The sequence below is a fragment of the Topomyia yanbarensis genome, chromosome 3 (genome assembly GCF_030247195.1).
Source record: "Topomyia yanbarensis strain Yona2022 chromosome 3, ASM3024719v1, whole genome shotgun sequence".
NCBI lineage: Eukaryota > Metazoa > Arthropoda > Insecta > Diptera > Culicidae > Topomyia > Topomyia yanbarensis.
In genome coordinates, this window is record NC_080672.1 from 407,868,285 (window position 1) to 407,893,148 (window position 24,864).

Here is a 24,864-nt window from a genome sequence, read left to right on the forward strand (position 1 = left end):
TATCTAATTTGTAAAACAAGAACTAAAGATTAATGGTATATATCCATTGGTGTGAGGGGCTGATCCAGAACAAAAATCTTTGGAGGGGGTCTGAAATTTTGATTCTGAAATGTTCATTGTACAATACGTAATATGTAATAACCTCATTTAATTCAAATAAGTTTATGTGGTCCAATGTGGTTTGGAATGATTTCACGTTTAGAACTAATTTAAAACAGAAACTAATTAAAAATTTCTCATCAACTTAAAAAACTTCGGATGAGGGGGTCCGGACCCCCTGGATCCTCCTTCTGGATCCACCACTGATTGTGGTGCCTAAAAATGGAAATTCGGCATTTCCAAAGCGGATGCAAATGCTTTAGCACCTCGAAAAATGAAATTTCGGACTAATTTATCGGTTTTCGTTATATTAGAAAAGCAAAATGAACGATTTGTTGATCTCTAAATTCGACATATTTATAAAATTTCCATTTCTTTCACTTTCTAGATAATAAAAACCAGTTTGTCTCCGTAAGCCACAAACAGCGACTGCAAGCTGTTCTATCGCATCGACCGGTCGCCAAGTGGATGTGCTAATCTAGTTCAGTGTACGCGAAGAAAATTAGTTAGTGCAAAGTGCTTGAAGTGAAGTCCTCGTCCGACCGTCCGTTCGCCCGTCCTCGTCCACCAGGATGGATGTCCTGCTCAGATACCGTAGAATGGCGTTCCCAAAAAGGTAAGTTTACTAACTTTTTGTTTGTCCTAGGAAAATAGAGTTTATTGCGGTTTCCAGCAGGTGCCGGCAATGCTAAGTGAAAGTGCCATTCGAACTTTTGAAACGTAGATTTAAATTGAATTTTGTGAAACACAATTTCTGCAAACGCACACTTCTTGGACAGCTTCTGGTTTGAAGCCACAGAAACTAAAACACGCAGCGATGATCAACGTCTTGCTGGGGGGAAGCAGAAGAGACGGCTTATTCATCCACATTTGCTTTTTTTTCCTTCTTCCCATTCAGCTCGTTGGGGGGTTCTCTTTTCGAGTTCAATTTTCATTCCATTTGCACGGTTTTAGACAGGTAAGACTATATTTGTTGCGTCGATTTGCGTGCCCGGCATCTGTTCACGATTTTGGTTTGGTCGGTAGGAAACAGCAAACCAACCGCGGGGAGTGTTTACTCACGAGCGCTATTGCGCATTCAATAGTCGATAGGGGTCTGTCGGGGAGGGGGAGAAGAGGTATAGTGTTTGAGTTGAAAACTTTTACTTTTAGTTGCTGTAAGATTGAAGAAGGGAAGTGGTGCGAAGGGGTCTTAGGTACACGAATACGGCCAATTTGGGAGCCCATTCCATTGCTTTGTTTTCAATTAAAACGAAACAATCCCTTTATGGAGGGCGATTTAGTTGGGTGAACAAAAAACAGGAATGTTTGGAACAATTAGAAGCGGTATAATTGGAAGGTGTTGCCTTTTAAATGAGTATCATTTAAAATGCAACAATTGAGAGCGGTTTTGTCTGATTTGTCTCAATATGGAGACTGATCAGGTCATAGAAAATTTTACGCTGAAATTATTACTACTAGAAAAATAAAAGCATTTAAACATCGATGGGAGCTTCGTGGCAGGAAAATACATATTTTCGTCTCGGTGTATTTCTCTGAAAAAAATAACCACCAGTTATTAGCTATGATCTCTAGCTTTCCATTGGTATACTTATTTACCTATATTGTACAATTGGAGTAATGAGTGAAAAATTACCACATTCTCCATCATTCTTACTTTTGACATGACCTGGGGTCTCAAACCAAAATACATCTTATGGATTTACTCGACAATTGTACATCCTATATTGTCATAAGGATGCCTTGTGTAGTGCAGAGGGCAGAGGAGGGTGAGTCGAAGCTAAATCATTTCCAAAGTATAGTGCTCATGCCGTTCACTGGTGCTTTCACAACAATGATTTGTATACAGACTGGTTATTGGTCCCTGCAACAGTGACATGTTGATCTTGCTACCAGTGATACACGACTTCGGTCACAAACGGTTACATGAGGTGAAGAAATTCTTGCTTGTCCGGCAAAGTTATAAACTTCTGCTCCGATAGTTAGGCTGCAACCAAGACTCCTAGCTCGGACATATCCAAAAGCTTTGCTTTAATTTGTGTGCGTAAAATGATTAAATCAAAGCACAATCACGACTGCTTGTTGAACCAACCATTGACGCGACTTCCGGAAATTTCATTGAAATGAAATTGTTTGTTAAGACTCTGACCGAAAAAAAACCCCAAATATCCCCAACGATGCACGGAACACAACAAGTGAGGCATCACCTTTCTCTTTCCGACGACTTAAGCCGGTTTTTTTTTTGTATTTTTTTTTGTTTGCTGCCGAACAGCAAAAACCAAAAAACAGGGAAACAAATGGCACGAAGATGCTCTTATGCCAGAAAAAAAGGTCAAAAGAAACGACATTCGTATCGTTATTGACTTTTTTGCGGTTTTTTAAGGTGTTTCACTTTCAATGTTATACCTTCTCTCCGAACTGACAACAACCATAACGCATCGGGAAAGTAAATCGGCAGGATTAGGTTATGTTTGCTTAAAACTAATGAATATGTACGACTATGTGTACAAACACGTTCGTACACAAACCTACCTACCGACAGACCGAGCGGCGAAATGAAGACGACGTTGGCACAACTTCAGGTTGAAAAGTGTGAGGTTTCAGTGCCTAAATCAGAAAAGGAAAACGCAAACCGACGTCTTTTCATCGAAAAGCGTGCTCATCATGCTGGAACTGTTTCTGCTCTGGAAATTACACATTAACCGGTAAAACGATGGGAAAATTGATCAAAAACCACGATCGCGGTTCGTGGCGCAGAACGTCGATGTAATAGCTACATGTAAACTAAATCCAAACTAGCGTTGACGCATTCTAGACAACAGACAACTTCTCTTCCGTTTTCCCATCGAAGACCCATTCATTTCTTCCCAAAACCAATACGCCGTCATCCTGTGACAGCACAAAACGGCCTATGAATCAATCAAGCATTCAATTTCCCCCCGCTTATGCTATCAGAAAAGACACACGACAACATGCTGCGACTTCGGATTCAGAGGCCATTGTGTCTTCCGCTTATAGGCAGATCATTTCCACTTTCCGTTTCGTCGTGCCTTTTGCCAACCCGATCGGAACAGAACAGCGAAAAGGCGGAAAGAATCAGACGACAAACGACGCGACAATGCGCACCATTCCAAGTAAAATGCCAACCGAGCCCAATTCCCGAAACTATTTTCCGGTCTAGCTTCAAGCCGTTCATTCCGAATGTCATCTCCATTTGATAGACGGTTGTTGGACCGCTTCTCGGCGGCACAATAGGCCAGGAGGGCATGAATCGGTTGCCAATAAAACTTTAATTGATCGATTTAAGCGCCTATTCAGGCGTGGATCAAGTTTTTACAAATGCGGAATGTCGGGTCCGGTCGAGGGGTCAGCCGATGTTGGTGCTCGAGAAGATTGTTTCATCGCTGAACGGGACTAGGTAGCACCCTTTTCCTAAACAATACAAATAAATCACGATTTTAGCCATCGCTCAAATTAGCCAACCATTTCCATCTCCGCCCTTCGATTCAAGTTGTGTCATATGTTTTTCTGCTGCTCCGAACCGCGTCAAATAGAAAAGCGTTCGAGAGAAGATGAAAAAATCGCGTTGTTCAATTTATTTACATTCAATTTAAATTTAACAACCTGTACCCTACCGGTTCCCGTGCTACGAACCTGTCCCCACCCGGGTAAACTGGTTTCAAAGGTTCACGCTGCTGGTTGGCTGCAATCAAATTTAAATCACAGTTTTTCAGTTGCAAGCATCATCGCACGGTGCAAGTTCTTTTTCAGATAGGATACCTACCACCTACCCACCTGGCAGCGCGACCACCAGGCCACCCCGCCGAATTCGATTACAACCTGATCAACACGGAAAACTGAGCGATTGATTGTGTCACCTGAAATGAACGAAATCAATGAACCGTTGTTGCTCGCGGAGACACACACAAAAAAAAAACGCGAACGGGAATTGACTTTTCACTGTCAGCTCTGCAGGCGTGCAACAGGCGTGCAGTTGAAAATAGACTAATTCCGGGGGCGGAGGCCTTTGTTTAATTTAAATTGATTAATTCAATTTACATTAAATTAGAAGATTTGATTGATTAAATAATTATAACTGATTGAACTGATTAGCTAGTGCATATTTTTTCATTTTTATAGGAAACCGAAAACTTCCGCAAAATTTTTAAGTTAAAACCCATTCTTTGATTAATAGCTTATTGTTTAAAGTATGGTTTTTAGTGTTTCGGATTTCAAACTGAACGATTTACGTAAATCGTGACCAAGTTCCTGAAATTGTGACCTTGTATTCATGAACCTTTTGTGTTTCCAAAAAACCAGTTCGCCCCAAATATCTACATGGAGTTACATTCGAATGTTTGGTTGGGTTACTATTGTTCTTCCCCTCATACGTTTAGTTTTTGTTCTGATTCATGTTCATAATTTGAGAATACAAAGCTGCCAGTCGCATGATGTTCATGTTTTCGGGAGCTTATTCGCGATTTTTCTGATTTCTCATTACGTTACTTTGCTATTTTATTCATGAGTTTACTAACGAATTATTCTGTCAAACTGGCGGGATCATGATTTCAGGACATCAGTCGCGATTTTTGACGACAATCTAAATACGCCTAATTTTATTTATGTTAATGATTGCGGGAACTTTGTCATGATTTTCGTAATTTCTATTCACGTTATCGACATATTTTAGTCATATGTAGAGTTATTCATGTTCATGATTTCAGGGTCTTAGTCACGAATTTTGACCTTTTTTCACGAGTTGTATATTCAAGTTGATGATTTTAGGATCTTAGTCATGATTTTCGATATTTCTGTATGCGGTACTGTGATACTTTACTCTAGAGCCTGCTTTCGAATTTAACACGTGGAGTAATGTGAGTAATTTCTACAAGTGCAATTTAAGTTTTATGAGCGGCTATAACACTTTCATAAAATTTCAATTGTTACTGAGGAACGCCACCCTTAGACTAGCCACAAATACTCAACTTTCTCACCTTTACCTGTCACAGTGGCAAGCAAACAATGTGGTTAGTAAGCATTGCGTCCATCCGGCGCTAGCTTTCCCTGTCACTAAGTTAGTGTCGCATTCGAATGACATAAAGTCGAAGCGCTAATTCCATTACAAATTAAGAAAGAACATGAAAATTTACGAAGAAAACGATTCATAGTAATTTCTCGAGTTCACTTAAAAAATATTATTGAAATTCAAGAACCACCATGTAATCTAGAGTTTCTATTCATTCCCATTTTTTCTCTTGTTCAATTGTTTCATATTTCAAATTTTTGTTGTTCTTTTTCCATTTCATCCACGTTTTTTAGTCTTTTTATTTTTTCCATGTATTTCTTACATTGCGTTTTTTATATTTTGCTTGATAATTTTCCTTTCTAAATTTTTATCATTCTTGCCGTTTTTTTCAAATTCGTCCATTTTTTTTAATTTGTCCCATTTTATTTCGATTCATGTTTTTTTTATTTTTGCGTTTTATCTATCGTTTCATTTGTTTTTGATTTTATTAAAGTTATATAATTTATTCCATAAAATTTTAATCCTTAGGATTATTTTTGTATTTTTTCAAATTTGTAATATACCTATTTTAGTATTTTCTCCATCCAAACATTTTCTATATTTTTCATTACTAGATCTCTCATTTTCTAAAAAATAATTAGTTTTTTTCAATTCTTTCGATTTAGTTTTTTTATTTTGTTGTGAATTTTTCTGTTCCCATTTATCAGTTTTGAAATTTATGCTTTTCTTTTGCATGGATTTTTTTTCAATATTCTTTAATTTTTATGCACTGTTGTGTTCCACTTCCTTTAGCACATTCCTTTTCAGCCTATTTAAAAAAATTCTTTATTATTCAACCCACGGCTGTATGACCACAAAACCAATATCAACCAATACCAACGACTGAAAGAGGATGGTGCGACAAACAGTGATGAGCGGATGAGCAGTCTTGGAGAGAAAACTGCTCTCATCGAACACATGGTCAAACACAACCACACGTTCGATCTCACGAGAGCAAAAATCGTAGACAGAACCTATCGACCGATGGCTCTACCTATTCTTGAAATGTGCCACATCACAAACACAGCTAACACTGTGAACCATCGCACCGACGTAGACGGACTCAACACGATTTACGCAGGCATTCTACACACTCTCAAAACGACCAACACTCGCAGAAACAGAACCCCACACCTTGACTCAAAAATTGACACTTCTTTTGGCTCACGATGAATATCCAATACACACACCTCTACTGTTGGCTCATCATCAACAAACCAAACGCTAAATTCGAATCGTGTAGATCCAGAGCTCCATGACCCGTTGTGCTACTAAATGGTTTTTCTCGCACAAAATCACCATTCAGCCACAGAAATCCGTGCAATACCACCCGACATCCGACCGTTGGCAATCAACGATTACAACAAAAACGATTAAGTTAAAGTGAGTTCCCAATGCGCTACATGTTTTATGTTTTCATATCTTCTTTTGTATTTTGTTGTCTTGTGTATTTGCATTTATTTTTTAACTCTCTGACATAATAAAAATTCCAGTTTCCCTTAAAAAGGTCATCAAAAACGGCCGAAACGTCGGGCAATTTATAAAACCAATCGTTTGCCTAAATATTACCGACTGAGAAAGCCGTAAACACCTGTTGAAATAGATTTCTACGTCTAATTCAGAAAATCCATTACGTACATTTCTATATTTGTTTACTTTATTGTAGCTTTGTTTTTATTTTTGATGTTCATTTTTCCTCTTGTCGTGTTTCCATACTTATGACATTTTTTTTACAATATATACGCGAACGGAGGTCTTAGTGGAATGTACGTAATGTTTCAAAGATTTTCTTCCATTTAATTCCACTATGTTTTTATAGTTAGATGCACTTCACTATTTAACAGATACCGGTATTTCGATTACTACTTGTAATCTTCTTCAGTGTTTGTATCAGTCTATTTTTTTTTTTAATTTATCGTTTACCCGTTCTTTATTATTTTAACCATTTTGCAATATTTTTCTATTTCTTCAAATTCGTCTAAATTTCATTATCGTTTCCTTAGTCTAAATTGTATGTTTCATTTATTCAATCTATTTTGTGATGCTATTTATTCATTTACAAACTTTCAAATTTCAACTTTGCATTAATTTTGTTCATTTTCTGTCGTTTTTCCAATTTGGATTTTATTTTATTTTGGATATTGGTAGTTTTTTCACTATATGCATGTTGTTAAGCTATTTCCATTATTTTAAATGTCACTTTCAGATTTCTCGTTTAAATCAATTTTATCCAATTATTATTTTTTCTCCTTTGTTTTTTATATTTTTATTTTTTGTTTTTTCTCTTTAAATTCAACCTCTATTGAATGCTTTCTTGATTTTTCTTTAATTTATTACGTTTCTATTTTACTACTGAAATTTACACAAGGGTGTAATTGTGAATTTTTTAATAATACTGTGTCAAATATATAAATGAGGGACTCGCAAAAATCAGTTTTCCCCGAAACCGAAGAAAGTCTACACTACACTTTCAAGCAAATGAGATGCTGAATTTTCAGAGCCTAGCAATATTGTAGCGCGCCGCCTTGTCCGAATGTGTTTCCTTTAATGAATTCCAGTTAAAACTACACAAAGCTCTGAACAAATCCATGCAATACATACATCTGAATAAATATGAATTATTGGTAAATCGGCTTCTTTCAAAATCACTAAAAAATTTGTAGGGATAAAAGGTTTTATGATCAAAATTTGGTCGAGTTAGGCTTAACGCATTTCTTTGCATACATTGTGATATTCAAAAAATCTGAAAACCTCTCATTTGCCTGCGTGCCGAAAGATGCCTCTTTTTTGATTTTGACATTTGCTCTACAGTTATAAAAGTTTCGCCCAAGGAAGAGGAGCAGCTCAGCGAAATTTTGCTCACGTATCGCCTGAATCCGAACTATCTGCACGTCGAGTTCGCGAAATCTTTAAAAGTAGCCACATCAACTGCCACCAGCGTAATGTCAACCGAAAAGGAAAAGTGGCCGATATTTTCAAGCATTTAAAACTGTCGCAGCTCGCACAAAAATATCGGATTCGGCAGGATTTCTGTACCTGTGGTTTGGAAAGCGACATTTTGATTGCAACAGTAGCCTTCAACCAGGAAATTTCGCATGACAGAGTGCATGAAAAAACGTTTGCTACCTTTCATGAAGCAACACGATCGTTCTATGCTTTTCTGGCCGGATTTTGAATCCTGCCATTACGGAAAAGGACGTTCACGTAGCGCACCCTCTTTACACACTAGGGCACGGTCCAATCGAGAACTATTAGTCCATCGTCACGCGGAACCTTAAGAAGACCCTTAACTGTTTAAGTAAACTGGGTGTGGTGAACAAAGTAGACGAGGTGGCTGCATACAATTTGATGGCAGTAGTTGAAAGACGCTTATATTTTTCTGTATTTTATGCTGTATTTCATACTAATCGAAAAAAAGTTTTTAATAAAAAATTTAATCAATTTACATGCATTGTTGTTTGACCAAATTTTGATCATAGACTGCGCTGGTAGAGAAGTGGTAAGCGTGACTGCCACTTAGCCCAGTGGCTCTGGGTCAATCCCGAGGTCGGGGAGATTTTCTGAGGTGAAAACGCTGTGTCATGCCTTCCTTTACAAGGGAAGTAGAGCCGTTGGTCCCGGTTCATGTGTTGATGAGCCGATATCTGATCGTGGAAAGTTTCCACTGGAAACACCTTTCTGGCGTCGGTGATAGGCACTCAGTGCAGACAGCGACCATAGAAAAATAAACGAAAAAATCTTATGAATTTACAGCACTCAGTGTATTCTACTACAGTTCTGCCATAAAACTTTGTATGCACTAAACTTAAAAGCACAGAACAGTCTTTTCAATATATTTCGAGCTAAACCGTTTCTATGTTCGAAAAATCTACAATGATGGAGGAGGCCCTTATGCTGGACCCCATGGGCCCGGAATTTCTCTGTACAGCTATTTATGACCATTTTGACTTTTCTGTATCTTGTGTTGTTTTCAAAATAGGCTAAGAAAGTTGACTTAGATTTAAAGATTCAATTTTTGTATTATTTATAATTTTTGTTGTTTATATTTAACTGTAGTGTTAAACCACTGTAATCAGGGACGAAACATGGGTTCTTACGCTCATTTGAGGATTGCTCCTGAAGTATATACTGAAATGGACTTATCCCATTCAAGAAACATTTCATGTAGACCAACATAGGTCACATAAAAAATAAATAAATAAATAAATAAATAAATAAATAAATAAATAAATAAATAAATAAATAAATAAATAAATAAATAAATAAATAAATAAATAAATAAATAAATAAATAAATAAATAAATAAATAAATAAATAAATAAATAAATAAATAAATAAATAAATAAATAAATAAATAAATAAATAAATAAATAAATAAATAAATAAATAAATAAATAATGTATGAGGGTGGTTGTATAGTATCGATACATTTCGGAGCTTTTCGCTTACCGTTTGAAAGCGGAAAAAACAGATGCATTTGGGCTCCAGAGCATTTGTTTCGGTTGTAGGAAAATATTAGCTCATTTGAGAAATAATGCAGTAAAGCGATTGAAATAAGCATAGGATTTCATTTTTTAGTTTGAGTATAATAATATAGCTTCAGACTGACCCATGTACCCATCCTAGAACTAGAGATCAACTCAAAGCTGGGTCGATAGTGCTTTAAAATATTGGATTTTTTCTGTCCACTCTTATCAAATCGTCCGTACTACTCAATATCAACAACAGGCGTATTTAAAACTCAATTGTTCATCCCATAAATCATGAAATGTATATACTTTACCTTAATACATGTGACAGAGTCCCCTATGATGGTAAGTTATAATCGCATCGAAAGTGCAATCATAATTACACATCCCTTTACTACGGCAGCTCTATTCATGAGTCAAAATAGTCGGTAGACCAGTGAAAAATATGATGATGAACCGACCTATACCGATCATACCGATAAATTTCCCTTCCGGATCGCATATGGCCGCCTTTTGTTACCGTCCTCTTTTCCATAAAACTACCCGTTAAAAGTTCGCAACGGCTGCATTCCAAAATCACCTTCCATGCTGATGGTGCACGGATCTAATTCCCCGCGCCTAATCGAAAAGAAACGCAATAAATCGTCGCTCAGATGACGCCGTTATGATGTGAAAGTGACAACTTTAGATATGCACGCTAGCAGGCAATGGGTCGGAACAAAAACACGGACACTATAGTATCATGAAGTAAATAATTACTAGATACCTCACTGTAAACAGTCAATGGTCTGTGACGTAAATTTAGCAGAGATTTCATCTTCAGTTTACCTTAAATCTTGGTAAACATGTTTGTGCCTTAAATTTCTTCTGTTTTAGTTTAAATAGCAACTCTGTGCTATTTTGATTACAGACACAATCTTTTTTGAAACCGTTTCTGAAGAGCAGCACAATATAAACAACTTAAGAAGCTTGGTGTTAGTGTTTCGTTGTCAATTCATCAGTCAAATCGAAACATTGTTTACCATCAATTTTGCAATGCTTTCATCAGATCATCTCTGCTCTACCGGGATATCATCCGTAGTCAGATATTTCATGCTAACACAAGTGGTATTCATAATTGAGCTTAAAGTTCAACTAACAAAGCTGCGAAAAGCGGCCATCTTTGAAAACGAAGAAAGCCGTTTTCTTTTATATAATATCTATGAAAATCAGTCAGTAGTATTCCAAATATAGATTGATTTTAAAGAAAATTGTGAAGAGGGTAGCCAAACAATGTTTGTTTCGTTCTCAAAGATGGCCATTTTTAGGCGTTCTCAGTTGAACCTTAACCTATAGGTGTTCTTCACTGGATGAAAACTGGTTTTCGCTGAAAATCAGTTTTCGGATAGATGGGGAGCAAATAGTCGAAAACCGGTTTTCAGCAAAAACTAGTTTTCATCCAAGTGAATAAATTGGCCGTTAAAATAAAACTTAACAGCTTTTCACAAATTATTTTGAGAAAATTTATAAGAGGCTAGCTTACAAAAATATAAAAAATGGCTGGGACTTCTTTTTTTTAAATATTTTTTTAAGTATTGATTTAAAAATAATGTTGTGTTCATTTATGATTGTTTCTATCTTTTATATAAGTGTGGCCTAAATCATTCATGCTTCGAATTTGCTGACGTCCCATGAATGAAACCTTCCGCTCATGGCCCACAACATCATTAATAGTAACGTTGCAGGAGATTAATTATTGACCTGAAAAATCCATTAACACCCACTAGCTGGTGACAAATCACTAAATCTATTTTAGTACAACAGACGAATTGATGTCGATGTCAAAACGTACAATTACCACAGCAGTGCCCTTTCGATCACACAATGGCCCCAATTTCCGTCCAGAACTTTTCCCCTGCACGCCCAAGCAAAAGTGATTGGGCGGGCTGACCTCGACGTGAACCAGCAAGCGCAGCGCGAACTGCAATCGATATCGGATAGTTGTAAAACCAGTTCACACGTCAAGCAAGTACAGACAAAAAACGAACAAATTGCCGTGGGTATCGGTTACCAGAATGCGTACGGCGAGCGAATAAAAAAAAGCCTCGTACCAATATTTGCTCTAAAAGCATAATTTTTCGTGTTTTCAATGTTGGCTCTGTTTCGGTTGTAACGCTGTTCGCTGATTGTATTTCGTTTTTTTTTGCATTTCACGAACAAATTACATGTTCCTTCTTCGTCAGCGCCGGGCTACGATTATATGTGTAGATTTGGTATGGGCCACAACATTGAAAATGAAAAAAAATGCAACAGTTTCTTTCTCTTCCCTGTCTCTATTTCCCCGCGAGGCACACGCCGCAGTTGGTTGAACCATCGCGTCGCTGATCGCGCGGTGGCATCACTTCCACACACTATCCCCCGGTTCCCCTCCGCCAACCTACCTATATTCGCACAACCGAGACAGTACTCGTACCGGAACGGGCTCTCTATAAGGCAGTGCTGGCAGTGGGCTGGTAGTTAGCCCACGAAAGGGTTAATGATCGCCTCCACCCGGTGTGGCTCCATTTCGCAGCCAGACACGAAACCGCGATTCGCAAGTCGGTTGGAAAAACGAAGCTGCTTGTAAATGAAAGTGTTATTTTGTAATCAGCTGCTGCTGATACAATAGAGGTCGGTGATATTATGCAATATCAGAAGGATTTGTGCGATTTTTTTTCGTGTGCGTGTGTTTTGTTTACCTTCCGCTCTCGCCAGGATGGCGGGCGGATGGAATTTCGAAACGTTTGATGAAGCGTGCCGGTTGGGTCGTGTTTTATTATTTTTTTTTTTTTTGGTTTGGATCCGAACGAGTGACGGTTGAATGGGAGTGAGCGTCTGCCGGAAGTAAGGTTGTATCCGCGGTGGGAAGAATTGGTATTTGAGTTTCCTCTTTCGAGGAAAATAAGGAACTCTGTTCAATTGTTCAAGATTTGATGAATTTACGTACCATCGAAAGCTTAGAAATACTTCAGAAAATTATTATATTAGATCGAAAAATTTGGATTACATTCCTGAACATTGGACTTCAATAATTAAATAAACAAAATATCTTCTCCTGAGCTTGAATTGGAAGCTGCGTTTGGCAATTCAGATATTTAAAAGAAATCTGTTTTTGAGCAATTTTATCTATAGCCGGAGCTGAGTTTTAGCATGAAAAGCTGTTAACAAGTTGGCTCTTAAACATGATTAATCCAGACGATTTTTACTTTACTGAAAACCCAACATTTTTGTGAATTATCTATTCATTTATCCGAAACGTTCCCTATGATGGTCCCAATATATCAAGGTTTTAAGACTCAGAAACTTTTTTTATGTTTCCAAATAATTAGAAAAAATGATTCAAAACCTTTCAAAGTAGCTGTTAACGATCGATATGATTAAAAATTGGGCAAGCACGATTGCGAGCATGCTGATTATGTTGTTACATATGTAAATGGACAAACTATAATAAGAAATTACAAAAAAAAACAAAAACAAACTTGTGATTAGATTTCCAATTTGATGACTGTCGGGTTTTAATTTTCACACTTTTCGTCAGGTGTTGCATCCACTTTATCCTACACCGAACGCCAATTTGCTTTGAATTGTTTCAAATTACAAGCATTTTTCTGAATTTTCTTGAGATTATGCCGATTTTCTAGTATTTTTAATTGGATGCAACTTTTTTGTCGATAGGTACATCTCGCACGTAGTTCGTTGTATAGAATTTCTGAGCCATTTTCTTATAATGATAGAAAGCTAGGTCTGGCCAAATCAGCATGGAACAACGTTTATTCAAAAGAGGCAAACAACGTTTTGACATCAATATCTTGATTGACAGTGTCAGTTTCATGACAAATTCGCTTTTCAGTCCGCATGTGCAAATCGCCTGCCAAACCAAGTATTTTTTTCGGAGCAAGTTTTTTCTGCTTAAATTTATCTTGAACCTTTTCTTTCCGGTAGCCGTGTAAAACTCTTGACCTGGGAGTTCCTTAGAATCCGTCTTGATTTGTCTTAGTCAACAATGTTGTGTCCGACATTCGTCCTGTTGCTTTAGCCGTGGTGTTTAACTTGTCATCTCGGTTGAATGAAGCTGTAGCCTTGTACATCGACAGCCCAGCTCCTTTCAAGGATCTTTGCACTTTTTGTGTGACATACACAATTTTGTACCGACGTCTCTAGTAAAAAAGGTTAGGAATACGTTTGGAAGTGATGGCCACTCTTCGTCCGGTTGCAGCGTACACGTAATAGCGTTTGTTACAGTCGACTATTTTCAACTATTTTTGCCAAATTCGCGAGCACACCTAATTTTGTTCTAAAGAATCCCAGCTTTTTACCAAGTTTTGCACAGCCGAGCCCTTAGCTAACAAAACTTTTACCGAGATCTCAGTAGAAGTGACTAGAAACTAGGAACATATATTGCTGAAAATCTGTAAATTGAAGCCATTTTGCTGAAAAATTTGACTGATTGTTCAGCTGTGCGGAAATTACCGTACTGAATTGAGTGTGTGGAAGTATTTCGGACTTTTCTCGTTGTGCGCGTGTCCGTTAGCTACAAGAATTTAGCTAACTACACAAACCGGAAAAAAATCACTGCCATTCATTTTTACCTCACGAATAAGATCGCTAATCACGTGTCACTAGTGTTCCAAGATATGTGAACTAGTCAACAATTTCATACCGCATCCCACCCATTTGCACCTCTTAATCAACACCACTCGGAGTGTCTTTTTCTTTATCAGGTACCGTAAATCTAGTCTTGACAATGTTCATAGTCAGTCCGATTCTCGTAGCGCCCCATTTAAAAAGCATAGATGCCTCTTACGCAGCGCTACGATCAACGCCAATGATGTCGGCGTTATCCGCGGTATCAAAAAGCATATGCTATCTCATGATGACAGTTTCTAATCTATGCAATTTGGACCGGACGCTCATAATTTTTTTTTTCGATGAAAATTAAAACACGATGCATTTAACCTAACATTTCGACCTACCAATGTGTTCAATCATCCTCAGCGGCTTTCTTAAATTAATTATTCGTCAAAAATCTAATTCTAAACACCAAATCTTCGTAGCGTACCTTCGAGCCCTATGTTGAATAACAAATTAAAAATTGCATCGTCCTGCTTCAATTCATCAAATGTCACAAATTAATGGGCTGTCTCTGTGACTATTTCAACGCTTATTTAATCATCCTCTTCGAAAAGCCATGGTCAACCATTACCTGCCATAGTTCGTTACGTTTCACTGAATCATACGCAACCTTGAAATATACAAGCAGATGATGAGTGCGCAAGTCGTATTGCCGGTATTTGTGCAGGATTTGGCTTGCAGTAAATATCTGGTCCATTATTGACTTTTCATCTTGAAGCTCGCTTTAGTATTCGTCGGTAAATGCGTCAGTCATCGGGTGTAGTCTGCTAAACAGAACACAAGAGAGGGCTCTATTAGCGGTATTGAAAATCGGATTGCTGCACACAGAAAAAAATGTTGGTAAAATAAGAGTTTTTCATTCTTAGCAAAAAACAACCAACGCATACTCTTAGTTTGAAAATAAAACTTTTGTTTTGATTACTATTCTTCATTAGCTTAAAAGAAAAACTTTCATTTTGATTATCATTCTTGATTAATTTAAAAATTTTACTTTCAACCCAATAGTAGGCGTTGGTTGTTTTTTGCTAAGAGCGGAACACTCTTACTTTTGCCAATATTTTTTTCTCTGTGTGTTATAGTTTTGACCCTTCTTGTAAATAGGGCATATGAAGCTATTTAACTAATCCTAACTAATTTTTTTTAATGCGTTTATTTGACACAGTTCATAGCGGTAGCTTAACGGAGCCATGGATCTTTTATATGCTTGCAATACATGTAAAAATAAAAATACAAACAAGAATTATTGTAGTAATATTGGATCTCGTGCGCGCAACTTTTTATTGCGAGCGGAGACCTTCTTTCGCGAAGTCTGTTGGCAAACAGCGTTAGGGGGTTCATTTAATTCTCTCTTGATTTTCACGTCCCGGTCGAAGTTGGCTTGGTGTCCGGGATCAGATGTTCACCCTTGCTTCTTGCACTTATTGTTGATCAGTGTAAATCCGTCGTCATTGTTACTGCATTCGTTGCCGATGTTGCTTACAGTTGCTTTTGGGGTGCTGGATGATTCTTTTGCGGATGTCATTATGGTCTGAACAGCTGCCACAAATTTGGCCACCGTTTGTGGTTCAGGTATTGAAAACTCAGTTTTACGTTGGTTTGCCGTAGATGAGTTGGCAATCGGTTGAGATGCATTTTACTCTGCATCTTCCGCGCAAGGTTGTCCATGATGAGCTGTCTGATTACAATACTTGCACGTAGCAGTTTACCCCTCATGGGTGCATAGCGTAGGTTGTATAATTGTAGTTCCGTGAGTTTTGCGTTTTATTGTCAAGTAGGAGGGTACAGGCCTTTCAACCCGCATCCTCACTACAAAAACGCCGTTAGGAGTACCCGGGAAGAAGTTTCTCCAAATATCAGGTGTAACGGATTCTACTTCTCCGTATTGCGACATGCATTTTGCAACTGTCTCAGGAGGGGTACGAGGTGATAGGTCATATAACCTTACATCTATATAATCATTCTCAATATATACGGGAATCTTAATTCCAACGTTGTCACTTTCAACCACGTGTTTTAAGTTATTCTTCAAAACGAAACGCTCGGCTTGTGCTAACGTGTTGAATGATATTAACACTGCACTGCGAAGATGATGATACTGAAGCTACAACACTTCCGTAAACCTAAGTTGCATTTTTACCTTCAGATGGTATTCCACTTCACTAAAACTCGGTCGTTTTAAACAAAATTTAAAGTCAACGACTGCAGCGTTGGGTCGGAGTAGAGCTTTTTCGTCAACTTTACTCATGATGAGAAGAATAATCCGATATTTCCTTTGTTCTCGAGACTATGCAGACTAGATCGAGAGGCCTGTTGTTCACTTGGCTCGATTGTACGTCTGACTGCGGCAGAAGTAGAAAGTAGACTGAATCCTAACTAATTCTTCAATCTAGATCGATCCGATCACGCAGCGAATTGCTTCGCACAGTCGTACGTACACATTTAAAAATTAGCTTGGGATTCCGTCATTCCCAACTACCTAATATAGTTTGCAACTTTCAAATAACCTTTCGCAACGTCTAGCTTGAGCTACTACATGGCAGCCCACCACCCCCCCCCCCCCCCCCATGTCTACAGATTTCCAGGATCATGACTGACACTCGCCACTTTGTGTTCAAATATTGCAAGTCACGGCCGTAAACCCGCCATCGTTGGTATTAGCATCCTCGTTGATGAGACTGGCTGTTGATTTGGAGGTGCTTGATGCAGCTACTGCAGTTGTTATTATGTGCTGAACGGCTGCCACAAATTTGTTCGTGTTATGATATTGATGAATGTTTTTTGTATTGGTTTGCTTTTGATAAGTGGACATTTGGTTGCTACGCATTATTCTCAGCATGTTTCATACAAGTTTTTGGTATGTCGTCTGATTACAGTATTAGTAAGGAAAAGTCTGCCCATGGTGGGCTCATAGCGTGGTTTGTGTATAGTTTCAATTCCGTTTGATTCAAGTTGAATCGTCAGGATAGAAAGAATATCTTTTTTCCAACCGAATTTTTAACACAAGCTCACTGTTGGGAGTGCCCGGGAAAAGTGTTTCCAAGTAACAGGTGGATTCAACTTCTCCGTATAATGGCAAACATACATAGCGAAGCTCTGATACAGTGGACATTTCATTATTAGCAAATCGTCGGATAGCAATAATGGTCATGTCCCTAATACACATTTCGGGGTTCGCTATAGGTGTTTGGTATCTTTTAGTTTCTGTACAATAAAAGCTGGTGATAAAATGTGTAGTGCTCTGGTCGACAATGGTTAGAGTTGAACAAATTAATCTTCAGCACAAATGTACAACAACTATGAATCCATCCCGCATTGTGCAGGACCAAAAAGCTTCAACAGCTTTGGTTCACGTATTTCCGTAAAGGAATCTTCTATGTTGGAAAGCTACTTAACCCCGTCTTCGTAGCTTTCAACAAAATGGCATGACAAATTCACATGAGCCTTTTCGAATACATGACTTGTAAATTGAGGCAAGTCTTATTTCCGATTTCATAATAAATCATGACTTCCTAATGATTTAAAATAGGGTTGTATCATACTTTGGCAAAAATGGGTTTCATCACATAAACGGCAGTGCTACAAAAGCCCATCACATAGTTTGGGACGGCTCAGATGGCAATTTGAGAGGCCCTGAATATAGGGAATACTTAAGATACACAATTCCGCATATACCTAATACAAGAAATTGCTCATCATTTGCACCATCGTACATGAAGGAGGTGTTAGATGTAACTACATGCTCCGACAGTATCACACATTAGTTAATAGCGCGATAATTATATGTATTAAAGTTATTCTAGAAAATATATTTACGATTTCATAAGCGACACAATTTGACATTATATACGATATCCATAACTCATGTACGATTCCGGAACACTATATACGATTAAGGGGAGGTTCTCAACCCAAGTAACAATTGAAGTTTTATAGCACGCTAGAAGTGCAATCTAAGTTTTATGATTGGCTATAAAACTACCATAAAACCTCAATTGTTACTAGGAAATTTTCCAAAATTTGATTTTTTATTTGCAATTTTGAAAGAAATAAGTGTCTATTGTGTCGACGTGGTTTTTCGATCCACGTATCAAAAAAGTTTCTACGGGGCTATTATTCGAAACGGTGTCCTGGCCGCAATGGGACGCTCGCTTCTCGGAATGCGCGCCACAGGTAGAAACTTTTTTAAGATATTATGCACGTTCTCAGAATGCTTCGCATTGCACTGTACATGTGTACAGGTCTCGAAAACGTATTTCATGGCTTGATCTGTAGAGGGCACCACTGTACACTGCTGTTGCGGCTGAACTGCGTCTACTTGTAGCGTATGTGAATAACGAAAAGTTTTGGTCAAAATTGTTAAAGCCATATTTTTTCGTCCACCATATTGGGATTGCCATTTTTTATTTTGATATATAGGGTAAGGTGGGGCAAATCCGACCGTTGGGTAAACCCGACCCCCACCCTCTGTTATCGAAAAGCGGAAGCACTACGCGAACTAATGTTGTTGTGTTGAGCATTGAAACTAATCTTAATGGTGGCGTAACAGCATTTTATTAGTCTACATAATAAATCGAAAGTGTTCTCAAAACTATTTTAGTGAAGCCTTAAAGTCGAAAAAGGGCTAAAAAATCGATCTCAAAATTTAAGATCGCACCATTACGTCAAATTGTAATTTTTTATGCGGTCTTTGGGCATTCCTCCAAAATAAAAATAGTTTACTTTAGTGTCTTATTAGAGGCCATTCATATACCACGTGGACAGTTTAGGGGTGGATTTGCGGTATACGAAAAAATCCACGCTTGTCCATGGAGAAGGGGGGGATCTTATGACTTTTTTACTTTTCTGGAATGCAGAACAAATTTGCATCATCATCGGAATAAGCGCTTGCTATTTTCCTTCCAATTTTTTTCCCCAACAGTAAGTAACACTTAAATTCCCCATACAGTTCTGTAACTGACCTTACACAATTTTACTCTCAGAATTATTTGTACCAATCTTTTGTAATTTCGGCAATTTCCATTATTTATTCGGATTTCATAATTTGCTTAACGACCTATTTCAATAGATTTTGTTCAAAAATGCGATATTTTCACGAAAATCACAAAAAAAAACTAAAATTCAGTGAATAAACGTTTAAACGAAATATATGTTTTAAGGATAACATTCAATTTCAAAGTAATTCAATTAATTTTAAAAATCCATAATTTCTTGGAACTTAAAAATCATTTATGAAATTGCCGGACAACAAAGGGAAAAATCTACGTGAGCATCGAGGGTATGGGGTAGGGGTGCAGAGATTGTCCACGGAGGGCGAGAAGGGGGTTAAAAACCAAGGTATTGCTGTCCGCGTGGTATATGAACGGCCCCTAATCAGATACCAAGCTCTTTATCTTTGTTAAAGTTTACAGTCAGTCCGATGTTTGTAGCCACTCTTTCAAAAGGCACAAATGGCTCTTACACTGGTCTTCGACCAACGCTGATGGTGTTGAGGTCGTTTGCAAAGTCAACAATCATGTGCGATCTGGTGATGAAGGTTTCTTTCCTTTGCACATTAGGTCTTTGTTGCTTGGTTTTCGTTATCGCTATCACCGGTTATCAATATTGTTCGCGATGAAAATTAAAATTTAGATGCATTTAACCGAGCACCGTGCATCGTCCTGCTTCAATTCATCAAAAGGCACAAATTAGGCAGATGACTTTGCGGTTATTTTGAAGCTTCCGTCTTTCGCATCAGCTTAATCAGCCTCGTCGGAAAGCTATGTTCAACCATTATCGGCCATAGTTCGGTTCGTTTCACTAAATCGTACGCAGCTTTAAAATCTACAAAAAGATAATGATAATCCACAAGTTGTATTCCCATTTTGTTCAGGATTTGACTAAGAGTACACATCTGAGCTGTTGTTGATCTTCCTTCTGACAACTAGCTTTGGTATTCGTCAACAAAGGATTCAACGATCGGAAAATCGGAACAGCTTCATGGTTATGAAAATTTTGGTCCCTTGTATCCAACCAAGCCGTAGGTATTTTTCCTTCTACACAGATCATTCCGAACGCGCAGTGGAAATCTTCGTACAAATAAATTCCGATTCAAATTCTAACATTTAAAGGTTTAAGCTGGGATTCCGTCCTTTGTATATCTCGGATAACCTTTCGCACTCCATCTGGTTGATCCATGGCTTGTCCATTATTCATAACTAGCTGTAACCCGGTGCGCTTCGCTACACCCATCAGGACTAAACGAAATATTTTAAAAATTCTAAAAATACTAAATATTTTTGCTCGCGGATAGACAATGTTCTTAGTTTGACCACCTGGAGCACAATTAAATTAATTGCTCTGTTTTACTATACACAATCGTTTGAAATCCATTGATATCATTCGAATTCGAGGTACATCTGCTCCTTTATATTTTCTAGCTACAATGGTCGCTTAAATGAAATTTTTCAACCAAAGCACAGTTATGGTGGGTCGATATTGCGCAGTAACTAATATAATAGGCACACAAAGTTTCAATTGCAACACATGCGGTGCACAGTGTTGCAAAACGACGTTTTCACGATCAAAATTTAATAACTCCTGATCCATTGGTTTTGGAGAATGGATTTTTTCGAAGAATTTTCTGGATATAAATAGATGCATGTTTTGATATAATAAATTGAGTGAAATCCCCTAAAAGTGAGATAGAAAATTTATTTCCCCAAATAATTTAGCTAGAAGTTCACTGTTTTCAGTAAAGTTCTAGAAAATATTATTGTGAAAATCTTTACTGAAGATACTAAAGCTCTATATAGTAACAGTAGCGAGATATGTAGGTTTGCTTGGGATAGACCCCTTCAAAACAGTTTTCGAATATAACTTTTTACGATTACTTTTTATTATTAAAAGTGTCTTCTACAAAGTTGTTAAAAGCGATAAAATACACATTTTTATAACAACGATGAATCTGTAGCTCTCGAAACAACAAAGTTATTGTAAATTTTCGAATATTTTTTATCAATTTACACCTTAAGCAACTTCCTTAATCGCAAAAATTCGTAGAAAGAACTTTATTTTTTCGATTAAATATAAAAACCTTCGTCTGACGGAGACTGCTGGGTTGGTAACGTATAAAACCAATACTCCTGAAAGCATGGTGGATCGACTGAATTAAATAATTCAATACGATTATCCATAGAATTATATGCGTAACAGAATTATCATCGATTTTATTTTGGATGGAGTAGTGTATAAAATTGAAGTCAATTTACGCAATCGATTAATTCTTCAACAGATTGTATTATGTTACAAAATCATGTGGAAATGTGGTGCAAGTTATTGTTGCATCGATTAACATTTTCCCAACCCATATATCTAACTTTTTTGGCGAATTAACCTGCGAAGGTGACTATAAGAATCATTCAATAAATGTATGCAACATATAGTGAAAAGTTCTGTTTTCGAAACATATTTCCAATGATACGAAGACATAACGGAGTGTTGGTGGACGTGGGTAAAGTTAATTCATAAAAAATGGTGCATTTAAAAAAATATTTTGGCGATACAGAGAGTGTTAGTATATTCATTCACTTTTCATATATTTACTGCACAATTGAACAGTATTTCTTCAAATATCATAGCAGAATACTAAAAATTGAGCCAGTGACAGAAAATCTCTGGAGGTATCTCGTTTAAAACTTGCTTTGTGGTGTAAATCATAAATCAAGATATATTGGACCAATCGTTTTCAAGATTTGTACAGTTCTTCTACATATTCCCAGGTACTGATCGAAGCTTTTATTTTTTTCTTAATATTTGAATTTTTTACAGCATTCTGCAGCTAAAAATGCAATTTTCGCTAAAAAATACCATGAAACTTATTTTTGTGAACAAAGTTATGATCTTTAATGATGTTATGATATGAAGGAGAACTGTGCAAAATTTCAAACAATTTGGTTCAGTAGATTTAAAGTTATTCTGTACATCGCATTTATTCGTGGTGTCTTCTGAAGATTTTCAGTATTTTGCGGTGAACATTAAGGAAAATATTGCTTAAATTTTGCATTATTGTCTGAATAGACTAACACTCTCGGTATCGCCAATTTTTTTTAAGTACGATATTTTGTCAACAATAATCCTATCCCCTTAAGCAAGAACTGATTTCATCAGTAGGTGTCGACTAACGGATAAAATTTGACGAAGATCGCGGACCACGCTACCAAATATTCGATTAGTTTATGGGTCATCGTGAATTCGTCCTATACAACAGTGTTGCATTCTTTCAGCATTTTGCTTACATCCGAATTTTGATTGATATTGTAAGTAACGTTTTCCGCAAGCGCAGGCAGAGCTGTTCGTCCATAATCCAGCAATGTTGATTTAACTTCAGATGAAGCGATCGCAATTTTCAATTTAATTTTCGACAAATTCATGCAATTCATCAGTATTATATTGTCATTCGCGTAATAGATCTCTATCAAATAAATTCTTGCGATTTTATTTATGTGCTGGTAAACAGGGATGCAACAAAATTTTAGATTTTTGAAGTAATTGATAGATATTGCATCAGAAGCCCTCCCTCTCCTTCAGATTCCGAAACCAACAATCATGTCCACCGTTTTGGTGCCAAATCATATATAATATATATAGCTAAAAAAAGGTCTTTAGTACACCCCCCCCCTCTCCCTTTCCTCGGATTAGGTACTTCTCACCCTTCCCATCGTTCACAAAAACCACCCCATGACCATCTCCTTAGTGGAAGGAATACTTATGTCAAAATTGAATTCATCGCTAATAATCACATTGAATGAATAGATAAGGATTACTTCAGAACCCTCCCCCCCTTTCTTGGTCCACTCCCATCATCCATCGGCTCAGTGGGAGAAATACATATGTCAAATACTAATAAATATGGAGATACAAATAATTCTTTGCCTAAAAAACAACCCCCTCCCCCAAAGGTAAGTGTACCCCCCCCCCAAAAAAAAAACATTCCATGAACATCTTCTTGGGGAAAAGAATACGTATGCCAAATTTCATCAAGATCGGACTTGTAGTTTAGAAGTAGTTAGCGGACATACATACAAACATACATTGATTTTTATATATATAGATAAATAATTCTTTGCCCAAAAAACACCCCCCTTAAGCGCAGTGAACCTCCCCCCCAAAAAAAAGTATACCATGAACATCTTCTTGGGGGAAAGAATACGTATGCCAAATTTCATCAAGATTGGACTTGTAGTTTAGAAGTAGTTAGCGGACATACATACAAACATACATTGATTTTTATATATATAGATAGATCCCAAAGTGGTCCTCCTAACTGCAAGTCATTCCTGTATCATCAGTGATAAAAATTAAACCAAAGAAATACTTTGTAACAAAATATCAGACATTTTGGATTGGTTCTATATTATGTAGCTAATTTAAAATCCTATTGAGACCATTTCAAAACATTCTATTAAAATATTATTAATAAGAGTAAGAACAATATTTGAGTATTCCATTTGTTTACTCGCCTACTGCATTTAGGTGATCATTCTCTTTTTTTATTGTTATTAATTCGATGCCGTGATCGTTAAAGCTGATGGTTAAGTCTGATTGTCAGATCAGATACTATTCCTTGTCTCTTACAAGTCACGAGCGTAAACCTGGCATCATTGATATCAGCTTCCTCGTTGATGAGACTTGCTGTTGATTTTGAGGTGCTGGACGCAGCTATTGCGATTGTGGTGCTGAATAGTAGCCACATCGTTGGAAACCGTTTTTGGTTCAGGTGATGATATTGAAGAATGTGTTTTGAATTGGTTTGCATTAAATGAGTAGGCTTTCAGTTATTATGCGTTCTCCTTAGCAAGTCCTATGTGAGGTCTTCAGTTGTGTGCCGCCTGAATACAAGAAGAACACGTTGGAATCCGCAATTAGTGTGTTCATATCGTGGATTGTGTAGGTTTAGCTCTATGTGTTTTGAATAGAATGGTCTGGTTAGAAAAGTATTTTCACTACACGAACACCGTTAGGAATACTCGGGAAAAAGTTTGTCGAAGTGAAGTAACAGGTATATTCAACTTCTCCGTATAGCGGAACACACTGTCCACCATGGTTGATAAAATTCTATTATTCTTCTCCGGATAAAACCAGCCTTTTTGGTCGTGTGGAAACCGACGGGTTGAAATATCTTAGACACGAATCGATCCACTGGGTTCCTGCTACCATGGTATAGTGGTCGTAAACACCAAAAATGTGAACTTAATTCACTAGAGACCAAACCATCGAATATATTCACTGAGTGTCTTTAGAGGAATTGTTCGTATGAATATTCCCCACAAAATGATAAAAATTTAAATTAGGCATTACTAGCTATGATAGAACTAAAAAATTAAATTTTTATAGTGACGAGGTAAAAAGTTGGTGTCTTCGAAAAAGTTTTAGGAATATTCATAGTGAAGAATTTTGTTGAAGAACCTGAGCTTGTAGGACTAAAGGTTATCGATTCAACATGTGTTTTCTATGGCGACCGCCTTAAATCTATTTTTTTAATATAACTTTTTCTATTGTAAATTTTCGTGCAAACAATGTTCTAGACAAATATGGAAGTATTAA

The 24,864-nt window shown here is 37.2% G+C and overlaps 1 protein-coding gene across 1 annotated transcript in view; it reads left to right on the forward strand.

The window, feature by feature from the left end:
- Positions 1-495: 495 nt before the first annotated feature.
- The window catches only part of LOC131693908 (heparan sulfate 2-O-sulfotransferase pipe), a 584,932-nt gene continuing 560,563 nt past the window's right edge, over positions 496-24,864 (forward strand). The window contains exon 1 of the mRNA XM_058982173.1: positions 496-715. Coding sequence (XP_058838156.1) covers positions 672-715 — 44 coding nt within the window. The 5' untranslated portion in view covers positions 496-671. The remainder of the gene's footprint in view (positions 716-24,864) is intronic.